Source organism: Perissodus microlepis, chromosome 12 (genome assembly GCF_051167445.1).
Source record: "Perissodus microlepis isolate ML-2025 ecotype Zambia chromosome 12, ASM5116744v1, whole genome shotgun sequence".
Lineage (NCBI taxonomy): Eukaryota > Metazoa > Chordata > Actinopteri > Cichliformes > Cichlidae > Perissodus > Perissodus microlepis.
This window is the reverse complement of record NC_140472.1, coordinates 25,608,777-25,630,305: the sequence shown is the minus strand read 5'-3', so window position 1 is coordinate 25,630,305 and position 21,529 is coordinate 25,608,777. Positions and strand designations below refer to the sequence as shown.

The window sequence follows — 21,529 nt, the reverse complement described above, 5'->3', positions numbered from 1 at the left end:
CTACGATATCCACTGCTCTTTGTGGATTTTGTCATGGTCCCCGTGCCTCTCTCCTCTGCCGGGGTGGTGTTCATTACAGGCTCCCGCCCCTGGCCCACGCACCTGTGCTCACCGTCACACCTGCAGTTGATCCCAGCGGATTGAAGCACTATTTATGATGGCGGACCTGTGTCATTCTTCGCTGGACCATTGAGCCATCAGCGTCAGTCTCTCTGAAATCTGCAAATCGGAATCTGCGAGTTTTGTGATTGTTTCTAACTGGTCTTTTTCCGTGTGTGTATACTGTGAATAAACGCACTGTCTCCTTTGCCAAGGATTTCTGGTCTGCGCCTGAGTCCGTTTCAAACCCTGTGACGGATTTAGCCAATTGAATTCAACAAGATATAGGACTCATTTCCAACCCCTGGATACTATAAAGCTAGTATAAAAGGTAGAATTCAGTGAGTGACTCTAATCAGCATAATCACCTCTAATATAAAGGTGATTAAATGGTTGTTTGCTACCCTTAACCTATAACCAAGTAATCAGTTAGATGTAACCAGTCCAACATCATGCCTAACTGTAGACTTTATCAAAATACTAAACTGCCTGTTTTTTTTTCAGGCAATATTTGAATAACACAAAATTAATATATTTCAATTTATTTTGCAAGATGTTTCACAAAAATATAATTCAGCAAAAACATCATTTGTGGATTCAATGTCTTATTTAACAATTCTAAATTAAATAAGGACATTAGTCCACTTTAACCCCTGCTTGACGTGGCCTCTTGGCTTCAGCTGCCATATTTTTCACGCATCATCTCATTACTGATATATAGTTAAGGATCAGAGGTCCTGTCTCCCAGCTTCTCTTCAGTGTGTGGTGATCCTTAATATCTTACCAAGGACAGTTATCAGTAAGAGCTCCATGTCTTCCAGTTCTGAAATATAACCAACATCTGGAAATTCTTCAGACTGATTCCCTGAAAACATTCCCTAAATGCTTGAAGACACATTCCCTGTTGGAGTATTCCTCTCAATGGCTCCTCTGTCTGTAAAAACAAGATAAAACATTTTAATTAGTGCTCCCAAAATTATTTTTTGAAGGATGTATATAAAAGTATGACTGTATACAAAAGATGGAGAAAGCAACATAACGTCACCAGTTGGTTTGTGATGTCAGTTCTGAGCGTTGCCATCTGGATATGAATGAGGGTTGAGTTTGCTGGGAAACTAAAAGACATTGGAATTGGTAGTGACATGTCAGTCACAAGCAGACACACATGCTCTACTCGAACCTCCATTTTTACTCTTCTGGGAACAATAATTTACAAAATAAACACCATGCTGTATGCAGTAAGACTCGAAACTTGTGATTGAGAGGATGAATTCATCAGGAAAGTGTTTAATGAGGTCACAGATTAAGAGTGCTTAAGGGTCATTTTCCCATGGCCTTCAACATACTGCAGCTCTGTCTGTAACCGCAGGAGTTACTCCCTGGTCTCTGGAAAGAATGCAAGACTAAAAACACAGCTAGCTTGGCTCGGTCCAGTGGTGACAAAATATGTCTGCTGATAGCTCTCATTTCACACTATTGCTTGTGTGCAACAATTAGGGACTTTATCTGGGCTTGATGGGCAGTCGCTGATTGAGGAAGGAACTGAACCTTGGTGAAAGAGACCAGCTCTTAACAATCATTTAAAAAAAGAAAAACAAACCCAATATGTCTGTGAAGGTTCTCAGTCATCCAGGTCATCGTAGTCAAAGGAGCTTGCAAAGAAAAGCGTCTGGACTTCTTTAAGTTTACTTGAAGACGTTTCACCTCTCATCCGAGAAGCTTCTTCAGTTCTAAGGTCAAATGGTGGAGAGTCCCAGATTTAAACCTAGTGGGAGTATCCCCCCACAGAGGGACAAAAGGACCCCCTGATGATCTTCTAATCGCCTGAGCCAAGGTGTGAAACTGGGTGTGGGTCCCAATCAGCCAAACCCAAGATGTAAAATCTTAATTAATGGTCACTGGAGTTGAACCTGAGACAGAACCATTGTAGTTGTTTCTCTGTTCCTGGTCCCATCCCTAATGACAAACTAAGCCTCATCTGAGGGCCGCAATCATCTCACTGAATGACAAAGTGGTGACTTTAAGCAAGAAAGTGAACTATTTCTTTAAGAAAGAACAAATTGCACCATAAAGCATAGAAAGATTTATTTACTCATTTTTTTTATGTTGAAATAATGAAGATTCGTTTACTACACTTCATAAAACATTCTTATGAAGTGAGCCAGAATGCTAAATTGTACTTGAACACTGAGCCCCACACTACAGGCACCAGCAAAAGATGATGCAACATGACGCTAAACTATGTAGAAGCCGTAAACAACTCAACTCCACCAAGCTGTCCTAATTATTTCCATATGTTTTCAATGGAAGTATAATGTACACTCCTCAGGCTACTGTACTACTGTATATAGATTAGAAAGGACATGACACTTTCACATCCAAACAGAACATCCTGTACTCCTTCCTGTGCCAAAAATGACACACACAGACACACATGTGGATCCATGCTGTGTCAACAAATATCCTGCCTGTTAACTTCTAAACTTTCTTTCTCTTCTGTTGTTCTTTTAATCAACCGCAAACTCAGAAAGCGCACGGCCAGGCCATTCTGAAAATACCTAAGTGGAAAGTTCAAGGCAAGATTGATATTCCACTGATTACTGCGGATCAATAATTGTACAGCAGAGCACAGCTAAAAATGACAGACCGTCCAAGAAAATCGATCAGTTTGGATATATCTGGAAACTTGTTTTTTTTTACTGTGTGTGTGTGAGTGTGTGTCCAGTATCTGTGTGTACAGTTAAGTGTTCGTCATCTGTTTCTCTATTTTAGGCTTGCCTTTGTTTCTCCTTTGGTATGATGTGTGTGCGCGGGTTTGGGTTGCTGAAACGTGTGTGTGCATGTGTACGGGTATGTATCTGTGTTTCAAAATGAACTTTGTGACCTTTCCATAATGGCCTGGCTAAATAAAGATACAGCCTTCTTTCTCCACTCTGCATATCTGGCAACCTTGTGTGGAAGTCTCACAAAACCTGCACAAGTCATCTCTTTTATGGAGGTGTGGACTTTAACATCATTTCACGAGTTTGTTCATGTATGTTTCAATTAAATGTTTCAGTTATGATTCAGATTCTCATTAGAGTTTTGTCAAGGCTTCAATTTTTTTCAAAGAAACATTCGGGATAGAATTATTACAGCGGAGTCTGATGCTGCACATAGTAATAATGTGAAGCCTTTTCCTTGCCTCTCTTTATTTTTCATCTTTACCAACACCAGAAGGCACAAATAAGATGTCAGGGACTGCAACCATGAAAAACATGGAAAAACTGTGTTCACAGAAAAAGTCTTTTTTTTTCTTTCTTTCTTTTTTTTTTGCAATGTGATACAACTGGACGCTGCATTGCACTTTTTGTTTTTTTTATTTTCACATGCTTTTGAATATCTATAAGGAAACACCATAGGGGAAATCTGAATTATTCAAACTTGCACAGATGTTTGTTCACAGCATACATCATCTGATATCTAAACATCAAACTAGCTCAACAAAAAACACTGAATTAAAGATAGTGTTTATAGAATCACATATTTTGCTACTAAAATCTGCCAAGCTTTATCTGCAGAAGCAATATATGTTTGTGTTTCAATATGTTGAGTTATTAGATTGAATGCTTTGTCTTTCATATGAAGGTATTTATTCAGATATTGAATCTCTGAAGGATTGTAGTATACTGTATACTGTACTACTGTACTGATAATGTATACTAAAACATCTATAATTGAATTGATATACATTTATTAGTCCCGCAAGGGGAAATTTCATAAGGCTGCCGACCTATTGCACGCAATGGCGGCGCCATCTTACCCTCCGACCATACATACATTACACAAAACATCACATGGGGAAGACAGGTCAGAGAGGTATAACAATGGAAAATGCACCACATGAGGAAAGATAAGGAGAAAAAAATAACTCCCCCCAGACTGAGCTCCAACAGGGAGATCAGTTTGAGAACAGAAAAAAACACCTCTGCACATAGCACATGAACAAAACTCTTAATACACCAAAGAAACACATGACAAGCAACAGGGGTGGGTAAAGGGTGCAGCATCGGAAGGGAATAAGCGTCGAAGGCGTTTGGAAAGGGAGGGGGGGTGAGTGTGTGCATATCAGTTTATATGTATGTGTGTGCGTGTCCAGAGTTCAGCTGAGACAGTGGCATATATCATATTAATATCCTACACACATAAATAAATTATATAACGAGCTATAATACAACAACAACAACAACAATACTACTACTGCTACTAATAAATACATCTGTAACCCTCATTTCTTGTTTTGGGAGTGTTATTCAGTGTGTTGGTCTGTGCATTAATGGAAGTATCTTCTGTAATACAGAAACAGCAAAACAGAATAGAATTTAATCAAATTAGCTTTAACCTTATTCACACTTTGTTAGATTCCAGTACAGTTCTGATTCTGTTTCAGATGAGTCCATGCTTTTTGATTCCTTTGGCTCGCCTTGAACTCTGCTTTGGTATTAAGGGCAAAGCTATTCGCTGCCTCAGTTCTTATCTCAAGGATAAGACTTTCTTTGTGTCTGTTGCTCAGTTTTTCTCATACCCTGCCCCTGTTTTTTGCAGGATCCCTCAGAGTTAGCTGGTTCCACTTGGTAATATTAGTAGGAGATATAACACCTTCCATTTCTACGCTGACGATTTACAGCTATATCTTCTGCTAAAATCTCAGGATTCCCTACAGCTTCTGCTGTAATGTCTTAAATACTAAAGGTTAGATGACTTATCACTTCCTCAAGTCAAACAATGGAAAAATAATTTCTTTGGTCATCTATGATTCCTCCAAATCTTAAAGCCAATTTACCAGAAATGTATGTAATCTCAGTTATGGTCCTGGCAGGGTATTCTTTTTCCTTTTTTTTTGTATCTCTCCTTCTCGAGCCCTTTCTCTTTACACCACAGGTGGAGTTGCTGGGCTGGGTCTATCTTGCCAGCTTGCCTCTGGGTAAAGTCTTCTTGCGCCAGCTTTTCTTTTCACACCTGTTCCAGTTTTGTAATCAAGCTCCTGTTTTTGCAACGGTTCTCCGCTAGATTGTCCTTGTCATTATGGTGGCAATCAGGCCGTCCTTGCTACCTGCTAGTTTTTGCCTTTTGTGATTTAACCATGTATCCATCTCCATCCTAGTTCTTTGCTTGGAACCCAACCACAAAATGCTTCAGTCTGTTTCTCCTATTTCCAGCCAAGGAAAGTGATTGCAGTGAGGACAAAGCATCCTCCACTGCAGACCTAGTAGGGTCCAACATTAGGGTGGTGTCATTAATTATAACATGCCTCAGTTGCAGGTATCTAAAGAATTCCACATTGTGAAGGCCAAAACATTGCTGAAGCTGCTGAAAGGAAAGGAGGGTCCGACCTCTAAACAGATCACCCAAGTTAACCAGCCCCAAATTAGACCAGACCACAAAACCCTGGTCCAGACATCCAGGCAAGAAGTAAGGGCCAATCATAACAGGAGCCAGCTAGGATATCAGATGGACCCAGCCCTCCAAAGCACGGATAGACATCCAGGCCTTGACAGAGCATAGAGTAATAGGATTGTTGGAGAGTTTTTTGACTTCACTGATCTCTTTAACATATAACAAATTAAACAGGGGACATTTGGACTGCATCTGATCCCAGTCAATGATGCAGTAAGTGTAAGAAGAAGCAAGCGGCAGGGGATTCAATCAGGTAGGGAAGCCAGGAAATCCTGCACCTGTCCAGGTGTGGAGAATCTCCTCCTCGAACCGTTGTGTGTCACCTGGACTGTCGCCGGAAAGAACATGGTGTACTGTATCCCCCGCTCCCGTAAAAGCAGCTTCACTGCATCATAGGCCTTTGGCTTCTTCAGCACCGCCGTGGAGAAGTCATTGTCAATTGACACCATTTAGCCGTTAAGCTTAAGACCCCCATCTTCAGAGCTGAGTCGGTACGCCGCTTCCATGACTCTCTGCTTATCTCTGAAAGAGTGAAAATGAATGAGCAGCGTGCGGGGACGCTTGTTAGGGTCTGGTTTCGGAGCGAGTACACGATGAGCCCTCTCCAACTTTATGCGCCCAGCCTTGGTGGTCATCCTGAGGACGCAGATTCAGTGTCCTCCGGTAGGCCAACAAGCCGGATGTTCAGTCGTCTGCTGTAATTTTGCACTGCATCCAATCTTTCCGTGAGAGCGCTGACTTGATTTTCCAGCTTGGTAATCCGGGGCTCCTGAGCAGTATCAGCGTTCTCCACAGCTAGCACCCTAGCTTCCACTTCGTCCCACCCTTTGTGTGCCGACTAGAGTTCAACCACGAGCTTAGAAACAGCCTCGGTCAGAGGACTAAGTTTCTTGTCAGTTACTTTAACAACATTAGCCATCATCAAGTTAAAGGCATTGGCAAAGGCTGGGTCCAATTCGACAGTAGGGTTGGAGTCAGAGCAGGTGCCATCTTGAGGGGCTTCGCCCGGTTCAGACGGAGTGTCTTTTCTTTCTCTGTTTGGTCACTGCTTACCCACATTGTCAAAAGACTGTGGCCAAAAGTCTTTCAGGGACATAGCCCGCAATGTACATACCAGAACAGAAACAGGACGCCTTATAAAACATGGAGTATACAGGAATTAAGGCCGAATGGCACAGAGCTCCGAAAAAACAGTGCGTTCACCCCGCTGCCATCACGTGACCCCTGCACTCTCTCTTCAGTAATGAAGTCCCACCTGCCAGCTGAGTACCTTCTTGTACCCTGTTAGATTTGTATTGTTGATTGTCATTTATGCTTAGAAATATCTACTCATATATGCTTAGAGTGTTATAATCAATGTCATGTTGGTAGAGGTTTGATCCTTAATAGTCTGCAAAGACTTTGTGTGCATTCCAGAGTGCTCTGGCATTCACACCCACACCCAGCGGTCGTACCTTCTCTTATTGTTTTGTGGTAGGATAAACATATCTATGTCTGTTTTAGGCTAAGTGCCTTTTGTTTAGATGAACTGCTGGACTTCCAGACCAGCAGGTTTAGAGAAGTCATTTATGGGGTCTCACACACACACACACACACACACACACACACACACACACACACACACACACACACACCCACACACAGACAAGGTATTCTTTGTCCACATGTGTACCTATATGAAACGTCATATGTTAATGAACCTATGTATATTCATGTAACCTCAATAAAAGAGCAGTGTTACGGGGGAGCGGACGAGAGCGACTGGGGTCAAGTGAAGGAACGGCGCTTGTCGTGGTTCTCTCCCTCATATATGAGTAACACAAAGAAGTTTGCCTACTCGGTGTTTAATGCTTTTTGCCGTGTAGCTGAATTGTCTTGAACGTTCCAGCGAATGGGTTTAAGCTACAAACCTATCATTAATTGGTCCTCCAGCTGGAGCCCTGGAGTCGACATTCACCGAGGGGAAAAGAGACATGCTGAAAGACTGACGTCAGCCAGGAAGTTCCTGTAGTAAAGTCCCGAGACGTGAGTATTTGTCATCGGGCCGGTGGATTAGCTGTCTGTCTTTTCTCCTCGACGGATGACGATCGGCGGGCTTCAGGACTGATGCTACACACAATAAGCCATACCAAGTACGTTCAGAGAGTCCGACTCTATAACCGTGTGAGTGTGTACTTCCTTAGCTGCTGTTCTCCGCTGCTTTGTGGGGCATTGAGAAGTTCCGCGGGGTCCAGATTGTGCTGGACAATACACCTATTCTTTGTTGTTGTTTGTGGTGTTTGTGTTTGTGTGAGTGAGTGTGGAGTAGAACACGTGGTCTATGACGCCAGCTGTTGTTGTTATCAAGCAACCAAGAGTGCGTCAGAGGGTGACGAGACGTTTATGATGGAATTCGCTCTTGGCAGCGCGAAGTATTTAGAATATTGGCACAAAAAATATGATTTTGGGTGTAAACTGCTTGCTGGAAAAGGTTGGAAGTTTTCAGAAAACACAGCAGCCTTAAAGAGCGTGTGTAGAAGGCCAGCCCACAGCAGCAGCACTTAAGATATGCTCTGGTGAATGGCTTTCCCCCACCCCTTGCTGAAACAAAATGGTTAGATGATTCTTCAGATTGCTCTGATCGACAGCAGCCTGTGCTCCAGACAATTAATTTAACCAGTTGTTGAAAGTAATCTGCATTAAGCTTAGGGTTGCTCAAATTTGGAACAATGACATATGAGCTGAAGTAAAATAGGTAAATATTTTAACTAATTACGTGCATAGAGGCACTTGACCTGTTTGAAAGACTGTCATCTTAATATGAGCCATTGCTGACATATAGAGCACACCTTTATTGAATATGAATATGAAAGTGCAAGTCTTTGCCACTGTGGGGCAAAGCACGCAACCACTGTGTGAGGTTGCATTGCGATCTCTTCTGAGCTGATGAGCAAGCTACACATTATCAGATTGAAAGCTGGCTGAGAACTCATCAAAGAGAGGGAAACAAAACTATGATAACTGGAGTGTGCAGCGTTTCCGTGAGTTCAGCTTCTTCTTTCAGATGCGCAGCAGTTGTCCTGTATCTTGACTCATGTGTGTAGAGTGTTCAAAGCATCAGCATCATGTTTTGTTTATTTGTTTTGTTAGGTTGAAAAATAATTAAATAGACTTGTGATCATACTTATGGATCACCATGGCACATATCATCAGCCATATGATTTATTTACGCAGCTGAAAAAGTGAGTGTGAATGTGCCTGACGTCACAGTGTGTGTGTGCGCTGTGTAAAAGTAATTGCCTCCAATTGTGAGAGCGGTGATTCTGCAGGTCACCAGCTATTGTAAAAGGAAAAAAAAAAGAATAAAAAAGAGACAAAATTTACATTGTAGATGAAAAATAATAATAGGTTTAGGGAAGTCATTTACACACACACACACACACACACACACACACACACACACACACACACACACACACACACACACACACAAGGTATTCTTTGTCCACATGTGTACCTATATGAAACGTCATATGCAAATTAACCTATGTATATTCATGTAACCTCAATAAAAGAGCAGTGTTACGGGGGAGCGGACGAGAGCGACTGGGGTCAAGTGAAGGAACGGCGCTTGTCGTGGTTCTCTCCCTCATATATGAGTAACACAAAGAAGTTTGCCTACTCGGTGTTTAATGCTTTTTGCCGTGTAGCTGAATTGTCTTGAACGTTCCAGCGAATGGGTTTAAGCTACAAACCTATCAACCCTGTTCCCGAAACAAACGAGTAAGCCAGTGGAACCACATATTATGTTCTGCATTCTTCATCAGCAATGTTCTGTCAAACTCACCACGGCAGTTGCTAACATCCTCTCTTTTCTCTGGCAGAGTTTTCAGTGCTGCCCTGTGAAATATCCAGCCTCTTCCATCACTCACCAATTGGTTACAAAGACAAGGATACAAGTCTCTCAATAAACCTTTTAAAACTGCTGATTGTTGTTTGAGTCTGCTCTTTAAGTCCACATTGAGCCAAAACATGAGCATCTCACCTTGTCTTTAAAATCTCATCCAAAAGGCCTGGGTGTTATTTTTGACTTGAAGCTTTGATTTGATTTCTTGTCAAAAAATAGCTACTAGCACGACCTGGAAACAGTCCATGCCTTTATTACTTCACGTATGTGTTACTGCAGCTTCCTGTATTTTGGTCTCTCCATGTCTCTCACTTAAGATTCTCATGAAGTTACTGAAGCTAACTTTTGGTCCCTTTTTCAACAAGAGTAAAGAGTGTTGTTTCCATCCAATTATACAATGGTTAAAAGCAGATCCAGTTTGAATCATGTGCTTACTTTAACTCAGCCATGATGCAGCTGTTCTCACTGTTAGTTTTTTGTACTTGCTAAGACTTATTTGATTTAGTAGTTAAATAAGAACAAAAAATGAAAACAGTGGTGCAGCTGTAACTCACGCCACTTTCTGTGTTAAAACAAAAAATGACAAACTGGCTTGTTTTTGCATTGACCCCCCCCCCAAAAAAAAAACAAAAAAACAAAACTGTTAAGCTGTTACCATAACTGCTCAGGCTTATGGTTAAGTTTACTATTTGGATTGTTTTCTTTGAGTTTAGTGCAGCAGCAACATGTCGACTATCAGTTAGTTGGTTTAGTTTTTTTTCTTCTCGTGATGAAAGCTGTTGATGCCAAGTTCATGGGTAACAATCTAAATGTGACGAATCATGTGGTCTCTGATTAGTTCCTTTTTGTTTTATCTTGAGGTCTTGGTTTCCTCTGGCTTTGTGTCACTTTCTGTTTTTGTTAGTCAAACAGTCAAACCGTTACGCGTCTTGTCATATGCGGGTCCTGTGCAGCACTTCCCATTTGCCAGACTGTATTTTTTAATCAAAATTTTTATTTTCTGTTTCAACAATATTTCGTTATTTTTTCTTCAGCCTTCCCCTCTCTTGCACACTCATGCATTGCTGGATTTTTCATATTAGGACCTAATTTTTTGCCGTGTTAACTGCCTACTAAGGTACGTCCACTTTGTGCTTTGAATTTCCATCCAAACGCACAACGCATCAAAACAAGGCTGGAAATGCCTGTTTTACATCCCGGCTCTTTCCTTTAACAAAATCTTTGTAAAACGAAATTTTATGAGATGCGTAAGAGCACACACTCACACATACCCCCATCAAGTGGCACTCTGTTAAACAGTCACAGACTCTTTGAGCGATTTTAATCATAATTGCCCATGCCCCCTAAAAATGACATTTTTTTTTTATCACAGCCTTCACCGAGCGAGAGTGCATTTTAATATCGCCACCTTCGATGGGTAGAGAGCTTGCCTCTGTTCTGTCTCTCATTTTTCATTCTGCCTCTTGGGTGTTTTCAACAGCCAAATTACAGGGGGAAGAAATTTATCTGGCATTATATCGCGGATGCGATTGGAAAAGGAAAATGCTCGGCGCTAGAACGCCCTCTAAACACATACATATTCATACAGAGCAATACTAAATCCATCATAAATTTCTAAATTAAACTTGATGTGCGTCTGTGTTTCAGTATGCGTCCTAGTGTGTCCTTGCATGTATCGGCTTCGCTTGTTTAGGAGTCTGTCCACTGTCTTTTGTGAGTAAGAAGCTAATGTGTTGAGTGTCGTGGTAGTTGGACTCTTTCCATTTTTGCCCTGGAGAGTCCACCGTCCCAATCAGGCCTTCTTTATATTCTAGCTGAGGCCAGAGAATAAGGGGCTTAGGGACACTGTGTTTGTGTGAATATACAACATTGTAAACATACAGCTCACTGCTCCCATTGCTTGGCTATGATAAGTTATCTGTTCACACACAGTGCTGAATATGGAAATGAAACAGTGTGGAGGAAAAGATGGGCATCATTTTGGTGTTCTTTGAGTGGAAACTTGTGTGTGTGTGTGTGTGTGTGTGTGTGTGTGTGTGTGTGTGTGTGTGTGTGAAGGTAAAGCAGGACAGAGAGGTTCGATTCAGTGCAGAGAAATGGCCAAACAGCACATCAGCATAAATCAATTACAATTCACCATAGGCCTGATGACCTCAAATATAACAAGCTGTCACAACAAGTGTGTGTGTGTCTGAATCTGTGTGTGGACTGAACATGACTTTCATGACTTGAATAGAATATGAGACAGTCAGTGCGGGAAGTGTGTGTATGTGTCTGTGTGTGATATTTGGAAACATGCTCTAATTCCTTACAGACTTCCTCTGTGTTCGCTGGCAGTAGGTGACATTATGCTGTTTCTGCTATGGCCTACTTCTCATGTCCCACTGTGATAGGAGATTTTGCCGTGACATCTTGAACAGCCATCAACCCACAGTGTTATGGACTATTTTCCCAAGTTGTGTTGCCATTTAAGGCAATTTCATAATGGCTGGAAATTGCTTTGCATTGCGCTTCGGTTTGACATGTATGTCACGAAAACATCACAGATTTGTGAAACAACTCACTGCTAATTCTCTGTCTGGAAATGATTTTTATTATCATTATCATTATTATTATTATTGTTGTATCATGTGGAGATGTATAAAACAAACGAACCAGGGAATGACTTGTGCTTTTTCAAGCGGCTTTATTTCCAAACTGGAAGGAGATGATGACAGATGGGAGATAGATGATTGCAAAGCTCAGACCAGGCAGTTTGGTCCAAACACAGTAGGGGAAAAGACAATTCAGGCGGTTTCCGGGAAAAGGATGGTGTTTAACAGGCAGAATACTGCATCTGTCACCTTTAAGCTATATTTCTTACTTTTTAAAAAACAAACAAACAAAGCAGCAGTCTCACCACATAAAGCCATGAATGGTAAGTTTGAGCAGCATTGCAACTCATAGTTATTGGAAGCAGCCATGAATCCATGACCTCTGTGGCTATTTTTGTCATAATTGAGTTGCTATAGCTGTTTGTATTACTGGAGAGAAAATAATCATTTTAAATGAGGATAGGGAACAGTTGTATAAGTGCACAGAGCTCTTGCTTGCAACCATTTGGTTTCATCAGTTATTTAAATCTCCCAGCAGCTCTGCGTGATATGGATTATCAGGCCTTAATGCACTGCAAATCATCCAAATAAAACTGGCTATGGTTGCTTTTGACATTTTCATGTTTCATTACTTTTTCAGGAGACATCTGACAGCAGTAGCACTGGTGAGGAGACATTTTTCTGTTGCGATATAGATTGTACATCAATGCGTGTGCTTGTATCTCTGATTGAACGTTTCACTGTACTATAACTAGATGAAACAATGATGAATAAATGTTGCATTGTATGCACATAACTCAAAGTTCATGTTCCTTCAGTTCAACACAAATGCATCCCCCCCCCTAACCCCGAGCTTAAATATAGCTCAGTCTCACAAAGCAAGAGCTTGATGGCAGAAGTCAATGTTGCTCTTGTTCAGGATATTAAAACTCTGTACAGTCTTTTCAGTCTCTGATCGCTTCCAATTCAATTGATTTTTCAGAATAAAAGCACAGTAACTGAACAATAAATAGGTAACAGAACACACAAACTGGTTTGAAATAAATAATACAGTGTTTTCAATCTTTGCCTCCCGTCACATACACCAAATATAAACTGATATTTCATTACAGAAACACAGGGCCAGATTTCACTGAGTCAGGCTGGTGTCCTGTGAGGCTCTTTGGTCCCTTCAGGGTGATCTTTAAAAAGCCATGTACTCGATGTCACAGAAAAAACATTCACTTTTAGATCATTAAGACTGTCCCAGTGTAGCGACACACTACCGATCTTTCCTCCAAATTCATCATAAACATTACAGACAACCAGATACAGGAAATCTGTCAGTACAGTAGATCTGTAGTACATAGCAGCCAGAGGAGGCACTGACACTTTTTAAGGAAAAACAAGAGTCAACATGCATGCACGCTCGCACACTCGCCCACATACACGCACACGTTCACACAAGTCAGCAGAATTAGACAGTTACTAAATTGATGTGTTGCTGCTGACAGCCCTTGTCCCATTGAGTCAATAAACATGTGCTGTTCACAGTTACAGACACATTTTCTTGTTTTTTTTCCTTCTTTTTTTTCTTGTCCAGGAAACTCACAAAGCTTTAGTGTCTTGGTGAGAAAAATAAAAGTACCATTCATCTTCTTGCCTCTCAGCAACGAGTCGAATGTGCCATGTAGAGGTCCACTGCAGAAGATGATGTGCCAGAGGCATCGGTAAGGAGTGACTCAGACAAACAGTTCTCAGTATAACCCCTGTAGGTGTAATTAGGGGGAACATCACACGTCCATAATTGCATTGTTCATCTCAGTGTTACAGTCAATATAAAATGTTTACCTGGTAAATAATGCTGCACAAAGCAGGATTTGTTTTGTGAAAGTTAATGCTTGCCAGTAGAATGATAAGAATCTGGTGGTTTTTATTTTTAGGAGATGCACCTCCCATTTGATACTGTGAAAAACCACTGAAAGGGTTTGAAGATGCTCTAATTATCTTTGAATGTTGCTCGTAATGTCCAAATACTAAGGCAGTTCACTGGAAGAGAAGCTCAGGCAAGTCAATTAGGGTGATTCTACAGGTTAGGTTAAAAGAAAGAAAACTGTAAGCTAAGAGTATGAGATGCAGTCTCATCACTTTTCGTCTACTTCTCAGCATCATACATGGGATTTTATATCAAGTCCATCATCCAAAGTAAATTTTTATTGAATATTTCATGAAAGGTGAAAGCCAAGAGTGTCATTATAAACAACCTGAGTGTCCATTATGACCAGTGAAGCCAAAAGCAAGGTGGCAGGGCTTCACATGAAGGCTTTCTGCACAAAATCTACGAATTAAGTCTGAAAGGGTGCCCTTGTTTGTGCTATCACATTTGAGATCATCAGCAACCTTCTCTTGTTGTTGCATTTTTAGATAAAAATCAAGGAACACATGTTTGCCCTGCAGCTTTGCAATTGAGACTACAGACACAGTTGAAACTGCAGACGTAGGAAATCATCACTAATCTTGTGTGCTCCTTGTGTTGTCTATTGATAAGTAAAGGGCCCTAGGCTCACAGGAATCTAAGGCCACTTGTCCTTACTTTTACCTGTCTTCTATAGTCCCAAAGTTTTTGATAACTACAAAACATGTATAAAAAATATGTTGTATTAATTCACAGAGTTAATTCCCACTTGTTTTCTGTTTTCTTAGTGGCCTTCTATAAGTTTTATAGTGTATTTACATTTCTTTCATCATGCTGCCCCCCTCTGTGTCCCAGGATTATCTATTATTCCTTGTCATCCAAAGATAAAACTTTGGATTCAAAATCTTATCAGAAATACTAAAGTACTAAGCAGGTTAATAGTGTCTCGCTCAGCTGCTTTTTCATCGTCTGTTTCTTCGCCTCACTCTGTAAAAATCTGTCAACCAGCTGCGAGCTGAGATTTCACAGTCCGGGGTTTGTGTTTACACGCTGTGGCTGTAAAAGTGGCTCTCAGTTTTTACATATGACGTATTTTTTTTAAACAGCCCTTTAAGTGTTCTGGAACATGATTGTTTTTTGTTTTGTTTTGTTTTTTTATGCCTCAGAAATGTCCATTTTCTATACAGCAATTTTATGTGCTAAAAGAAAGTACCCTTGGTGCTTCTGCACAGTATCTTTTTGAAGGCCTTTCTAAAGTCTTTGTTAAAGATGGTGTATATGACTGGGTTGAGTGAGGAGTTGCAGTAACCAATCCAGAAGAAAAATGTAAAGAGCGGACCTGGGATGGTGCAAGTCTCTGGGCACACTGCCTGGAGAGAGTAGGAGAAGAAGAAGGGGAACCAGCACACCACAAAGACACCAATGACCACTGCCAGGACAAAGGTGAAACGTTTCTCTCTGTTGACCATGGCTTTACGCCTCGCTGCTCCAGGGTTGTTATCTGTTTTTGACTTTCTCCCTGGCACCAGACGAGCCCCCTTTGAAGTGGCAATCATGTCGCGGTAGCGCTTGACTGAGGCTGGGGAGTGGATCCCCCCTCCAGCAGGAGACCCTGGCATGCTGGTGCTGCCGCGTCCCCCTCCATGGCTGTGCTCCATATCGCTCTCTGTGCTTGAGCTGTCAGCATTGTTATTGTCAGCCTTTTTCTTTTGCAGACGCTTGCCCTTCTTCCCCTCCGCTTTAGTCTTGGTGGCAGACTGAGGCACAGTGGAGGGGGTTGAGGGGACTTGTGGAGAGGTATCAACCTCTGTGGCCGGGGGCACGGCTGGAGAAGGGGATGGAGGCTGCAGGAGATTATTGGGTGTGGGATTTGGGGAGGTTTGAGACTCTGCTGGAGCTGGAGAAGGTGTGATAGCGAGGGTGGGGGGTCTGGCATTTGAGGTTTTGTTGGATGAAGGAGGTGTGCTTTCTTCTTCATCCTTCCCATTGGCTTGTACATGCCGAGGAGGCTGACTTGGCGTTGCACAGCCAACCCCATCTTTCCTGGGCTCTCCTGGTGGGCAGCGTGTTCTCTGCTTGGCTATTTGGTAAATTCTTACATAGACCAGGATCATGATAAGACATGGAGCGAAGAAGGAGCCAATGGTGGAGTAAAGGATGTACCAACGCTCATCATTCAGCTGGCACTGAGGTCCTCTCTCACTCCCCTTGTCGCCACCCTCACTCTTGTTCAAAGAGAGCAGGGGAGGGAAGGAGATAATGGCAGAGATGAGCCACACCACCACAATAGCGGCTTTGATGCGTTTGGGTGTCCGCTGACGTCCGTAAGTGACCCTGGAGATTGACAGGTAGCGGTCCAATGAGATGGCACATAGGTGCACGATGGAGGAGGTGCAGAACAGCACGTCCAGCGCCAGGTAGATCTCACACCACAGAGACTTGAAGTACCAGTAGCCAAGCAGTTCGTTGGCTAAAGAAAAGGGGATGATGAGTGTAGCCACTAAAATGTCCGCAGCAGCTAATGACACCAAGAACAGATTCTGCGGACCTCGGAGTGACCGGCTGGTTAGGACAGCGATGATGACCATGATGTTCCCGACGATAGTGAAGATGACCATTAAGGTTATGGCGGTAGCAAAGGCCGCCGTTGCTTCCGGGGAGTAGGGGGCAGGATTTAGGACACTCTGGTTGCATGGCACGGAGGATCCCGAGCCGCTCACACTGCTGTTCCAGCCACTCAGCTCCATGGAGCAGCCGCTGTCCTGAACCGAGGCCATGCTGGGATTATTTTTTCCAGGAGGCTTTAAATTTAAAACAAGCAAACAAAAACACAAACAAACAAATAAACATGCAAAATATTTTAAAAATGTATAAAGTGTTAAACACTCTTAGATTATCACGCATTTGTGTCCTTAATAAAACAGTATATTTACATTAAAATAAATTTTGTAATAAATTGATAATTATTTGGCATATTTACCTCAGCCGTTCTAGTTTTGTCACTGTGTTGTTCGCAAATGATCACTCCCTTGCACCCTCCACGGCAGGTCTTCCAAATCCATTTTATGTGCAACAAACAGTCCTGGGGAACGCGTCAAGACGCGGATCTTTTCAATCAAAACGCATTGCCACTTTTCAAAACCCGTTCTTCTCCACAAAAACGGAAACAGAAAAAGAAAAATAATCACTGCTGGGCGTTCGCCCTCGCAGAGTTACATCGCACCCTGAAGAACTAAAACTTGATTTTTTACACAGACCGATCCTTTTTCAGTTAATGTCATGAAAATGTAAAGATTTAATTTAAAACAATCTAATTTGGGGCCATTTACGGTGAGGCGTTGTAGGATATCAGAGATCAGATTAGAGTAAATTGGTCTGATTTCCGTGCGTCCTCGTTTGGAGACGCGCGTATACCTGACAATCTCATTCGAATAGCGAAAAATAAAAGAGTGATTTTAGATGACGCGAAATAAAACCAATGCGGTGGGATATTTACACTGATTGTCTGTTGAAAGATTATGATGTTTCACAAGAATACCAGCGTTTCCAATCAAGAAAGAACACAAAGAACAACCTCAAGCTCTCCAGCTCCCCTGCGCACGATGTCACATCTGCTTTCAAAACGCGTTGTTGTTTCAGTAGTAAAAAGATCCTCGCAGAGCAGCTCAAGTCGGTGCGTCTCAGGAGTTTTTTTTTGTGGTCCCTGGCGCTTCAGAAGTTTACCGGGATGCCATGATTCAGCCGCTCCGCTGATGCACCTCGCAGATTTCCTCGCAGAGGGGCAGCAGCATCTTCACTTGTGAACAGGACCTTACGACGAAACCTAATAAGTGGGGTGCCTCCCATCTCCCTCTTCTTTTAGACCCGGTGATGTCACTGTGAAGCCGAGCGTCATGGGATGTTTGCTTCCTCCATCCTTGTACAGCCCCCCACCTCCCAAATTATATCTATACCCAAGCGTCTCAGCCAACGCAGTTATATTAGAAATGGCGTGTTGGGTGGCACTGCTCCGGTCAATTAACTCCACAGGACGCTGTGATGTCCAGCTGGGAGTGCAGAGACGATGCCATCTGCTTTACTGAAAACATTTGTTTCATTCCAGGGACTCCAGGGTAAACAGCACAGTCATCATTACCATCACCATCATCATTTTTCCTCAAGATGTGGCAACTTCACATTTATGCTTTTCAAGCAAAAAGCCTGTGTGACATTATATCATTCTTTGGTTTTTAAACGATTTTTTCACTTAGTCCTCAATAACTCCTTCAGTGCTGGAGGTCTAGATAAAGGCGCAGTGTAATACTAAAGGGAAATGCCATCCATGTTTTAGCTGCCCAGTCTTGTTAAAAGCTTTTTCTCAGATTTTTAATGAGATTAGGTAAGGTAAGCACAGTGTCTAAGATTGTACAAGCTGAAAAACACCTCAGTGTTTGAGGCAGGGTTTATATGCACAGTTCAATGTGTTTTGTGAGCATCCAAATCGATACAGATTGCCAGCTCATAATCACAAAGGCAGGCTAAATTTTACGTGCGAGAAAGTAGTCACACCTTTATAATGCAGTAAAACCACAAATGTCTAAGAATTCTAATAAAACAAATTCTTCATTTTGAAAGATGAACCCCTTCGGAGATTTAAATTATTGATGCATTAGGCACTGACTGGTCCACCCTCTGGATTGAGGATCGAAAGCAATAAATCATACATTTTATGTAGTTACAGATTTTGCATATAAAATCCAGTCCATGGGTAATGACAACCATCAATTAAATGGTGCAGTAAAAGTGAATTATGTCCTTATGAAATCTGAAATCTCCTCATGCTCATCTACCTCTCCACTCCCGGGATAAACGCACCGTGTTACCTTCCACCTCTGATCACTGTGCGAGGCGCAGGGTGAGGGAATAAGGCACTCATTGTAATGTTCTGTGCTCATGCATTTACATCATCACTTGACTTCTATTTGAATACCTCTGCAGTTATGCACCATGCAACACTTCCTATCCCTAGAAGAAGAGACATCTATCATCCCTCTGATTTGTTGCCTACCTGAGATCAAGGGCCTGAACGTTCAATTATCCATTGAAACCTACGTCATACTGGCTGTTTAACTTGGCCATAAAACAAACAGCAGCAGAGTTTATCCTGTGCTGTTTGAAAGTAGGTAGGTGGCCTCTGTGAAATAAACGCACACAAACAAACAACACACACATTTACCGGTCATACACACACACGATCTTATGAATGGTGTGTGGGTAGAGGTTCTGTTTGTTTGTTTTTGTAGTACGTCCCCCACACATTGCTGTTCTAATGAGGAAGAAGCCCAGCTAGCCACCCATGGAATTACAATTGGGTGGCCTGCTCTCTGATTCTGTGACCAGAAGCAGCAGTCAATAATGGTCGTACATTTCTCGCTCCACGCTACAGAATCTAAATATAAAGGGAGAGAGAATAAAGCTTTTAGCAGGAGAGTGCACTCCAATCAAGTGTCTCTGTTTCCGTGGGTGAACCATGCTTTGTAACACGCTGAAAATGCATTCTGGGGGTGAGGGGTATGTCAGTGATGCCGAGGTTATAGTGAGTGAGCGGCACACAGTGTTCAGTGCACAGTACACTGCTTTTGAAGTGCCTGTTGTGTAAGAGCATGTGATATACAAGCATGCATGCACTCACACATACAGTTCACAAGCCTGGAGGGAACTCTGCTGCCATGGATCACCCACAGTGGATAAGCAATTTTTCTTTGATATCCACATCGGAAAAGTTGGTACTTGGTTTGGAAAGGACACTCACTCTTAAAAAAACAAAACAAAACTCCAGGAGCTTTTGAACAGTTTCATTGTGTTCAAAATAACTTCAAATTTCTTTAGAATTCCTTATGTTTTTAACAGGGTCTTGAAAATGAGATTACTGTAGGTCAGAATAATGTAGGGCTGTGGTCTGGTGGGAGTCTGTGGACATTATGGTTCTGGTCCAAATCAATTATAGCACAATACCTGCCCTTTGGAAGCTTTCAATTTAGACCTTTTGGAATTACTGGCTTAAAACGGTTTTCTGTTTTCTATGTGTGGGTGTGTACACTCAGGTACTCATACTATTATGTGTACCAGTGTGCGGTTTATAAACCTTGAGAGAGATGGTGTGTGGAGATCAAGGAAAATTTTAGCCAGAAAAGGTACGCCTTGTCTTTCAAGTTAAGCTCTGTATTAGGGTCAGTGAGTTTTGTCCCACTTTGACGACAGAGTGAAGTCCCTCCTTTTTCTCCTGTTTATTTGAAGGTTTCCAGAGGCCTCAGTAGGTAAACCAGTCCTGCAATGTTCTATATTACACAGTTTGGAGAAAATATCCATACATAGCAAAATATATTATGATCTCTCTAACATACCCATGACTGGACTGAGAAACATGTTAACCATTAGCCATGAAGGTACAAATATGTTTGTGTGTGTGTGTGTGCAACCTGCAAACAATTACAGGGAGTGCTCCCAAATGACCATGCAGTCATTTACCCAAATAACTACACCTCTGTGCATGTGTGTGTGTGTGTGTGCATGCAGGTCAGTGCATGTGTGCGTGCGTGCATATTACATGAATGCATTGTAATTCTCCAGCTTACAGTATCGTGTTGCTCATCCTCATCATGTGGTTTTCTCCAAATGGGATTTCTTGTTTTGAGTGACACAGTCTTCAGCCGTAGATAACAAACACTGTGTAATGCCATGTCCAAAGGAAGTGTGATCCTCTCTGCTAATCCCTAATCTCTTATATGCTTCCTTTTGTACATACAGTACGCTACACATGTACATCAATTACGTGTTTCCAGAGCCTCGTGTAATATGATTGGCCTAGTTTTATCTGGACACAGATGGGACCTACAGTTTGAGTCAGTTTTATTAATGAGGCAGACTGACTGAGTCGTAACTGACTGATGAGAGCCGCATTCAAGTAGAGGGGAGATGATACAGTCTGTTTCCTGTACTGGTATTTGAGGACAAATTAAATGACACCAGTGGTGATTTAATGTCTAAAATGCACATTTGAAGTGCGTGTGTGTGTGGGTGTGTGCGAAAGAGCTATACAACTTGGTTTTCTGGTGGCCTTAGTTAATAAACAGTCTGCTGGCATCATCTGCTGGATACTTTTGAATCATTATTTATTTCTTTTCATTCCAAAAGTTGTCACTAGAGAGCACTGTTTCACTACAAACGTATCCAGCACGGACTGTTTTGAAGACAACACAGAGAAATATCTGTGTTGTCTTCATTTCTTTTGAAATCACCTGCGGCAGTGAAAGAAGTACCAGTATAGTTGCTTAACTAGTAACAGTACAAAAATACCAATAATACAAATCAAAGTCTTGTGTAAATGTCTGCTTAATGCACAAGTATTATCATCATATATGACTTGAAGTAGGCTATTAATAAACTGTGCACTGAAGGGAAAAGGTTTTGCGACTTATATGTTATATATGTATATTATATTATTTGTTTATCAGTTCTGATACATCAACGTGTATGTAGTATTTTGGAGCTGTATGTCACATATGTGTATAATACTACTTTTTAGAAAGTATTAATCTTGCTGTACAGACCTAAATCTGGTTACAGAAACCAAATAACACA

The 21,529-nt window shown here is 41.8% G+C and overlaps 1 protein-coding gene across 1 annotated transcript; it reads right to left on the bottom strand.

Moving 5' to 3' along the window:
* Positions 1–12,083: 12,083 nt before the first annotated feature.
* adra2b (adrenoceptor alpha 2B) lies at positions 12,084–17,921 on the bottom strand. The gene is made up of 2 exons (XM_084946815.1): positions 16,890–17,921; positions 12,084–16,710 (listed from the first exon to the last, which is right to left on the bottom strand). Exon 2 carries the CDS (start codon positions 16,684–16,686, stop codon positions 15,109–15,111), a length of 1,578 nt encoding a protein of 525 aa, XP_084802941.1. The 5' UTR covers positions 16,687–16,710; positions 16,890–17,921; the 3' UTR covers positions 12,084–15,108.
* Positions 17,922–21,529: the final 3,608 nt, after the last annotated feature.

What these genes read in the sequence shown, in the direction of transcription:
- adra2b (XM_084946815.1), bottom strand. Translation starts at nt 16,686, where the DNA reads ATGGCCTCGGTTCAGGACAGCGGCTGCTCCATGGAGCTGAGTGGCTGG.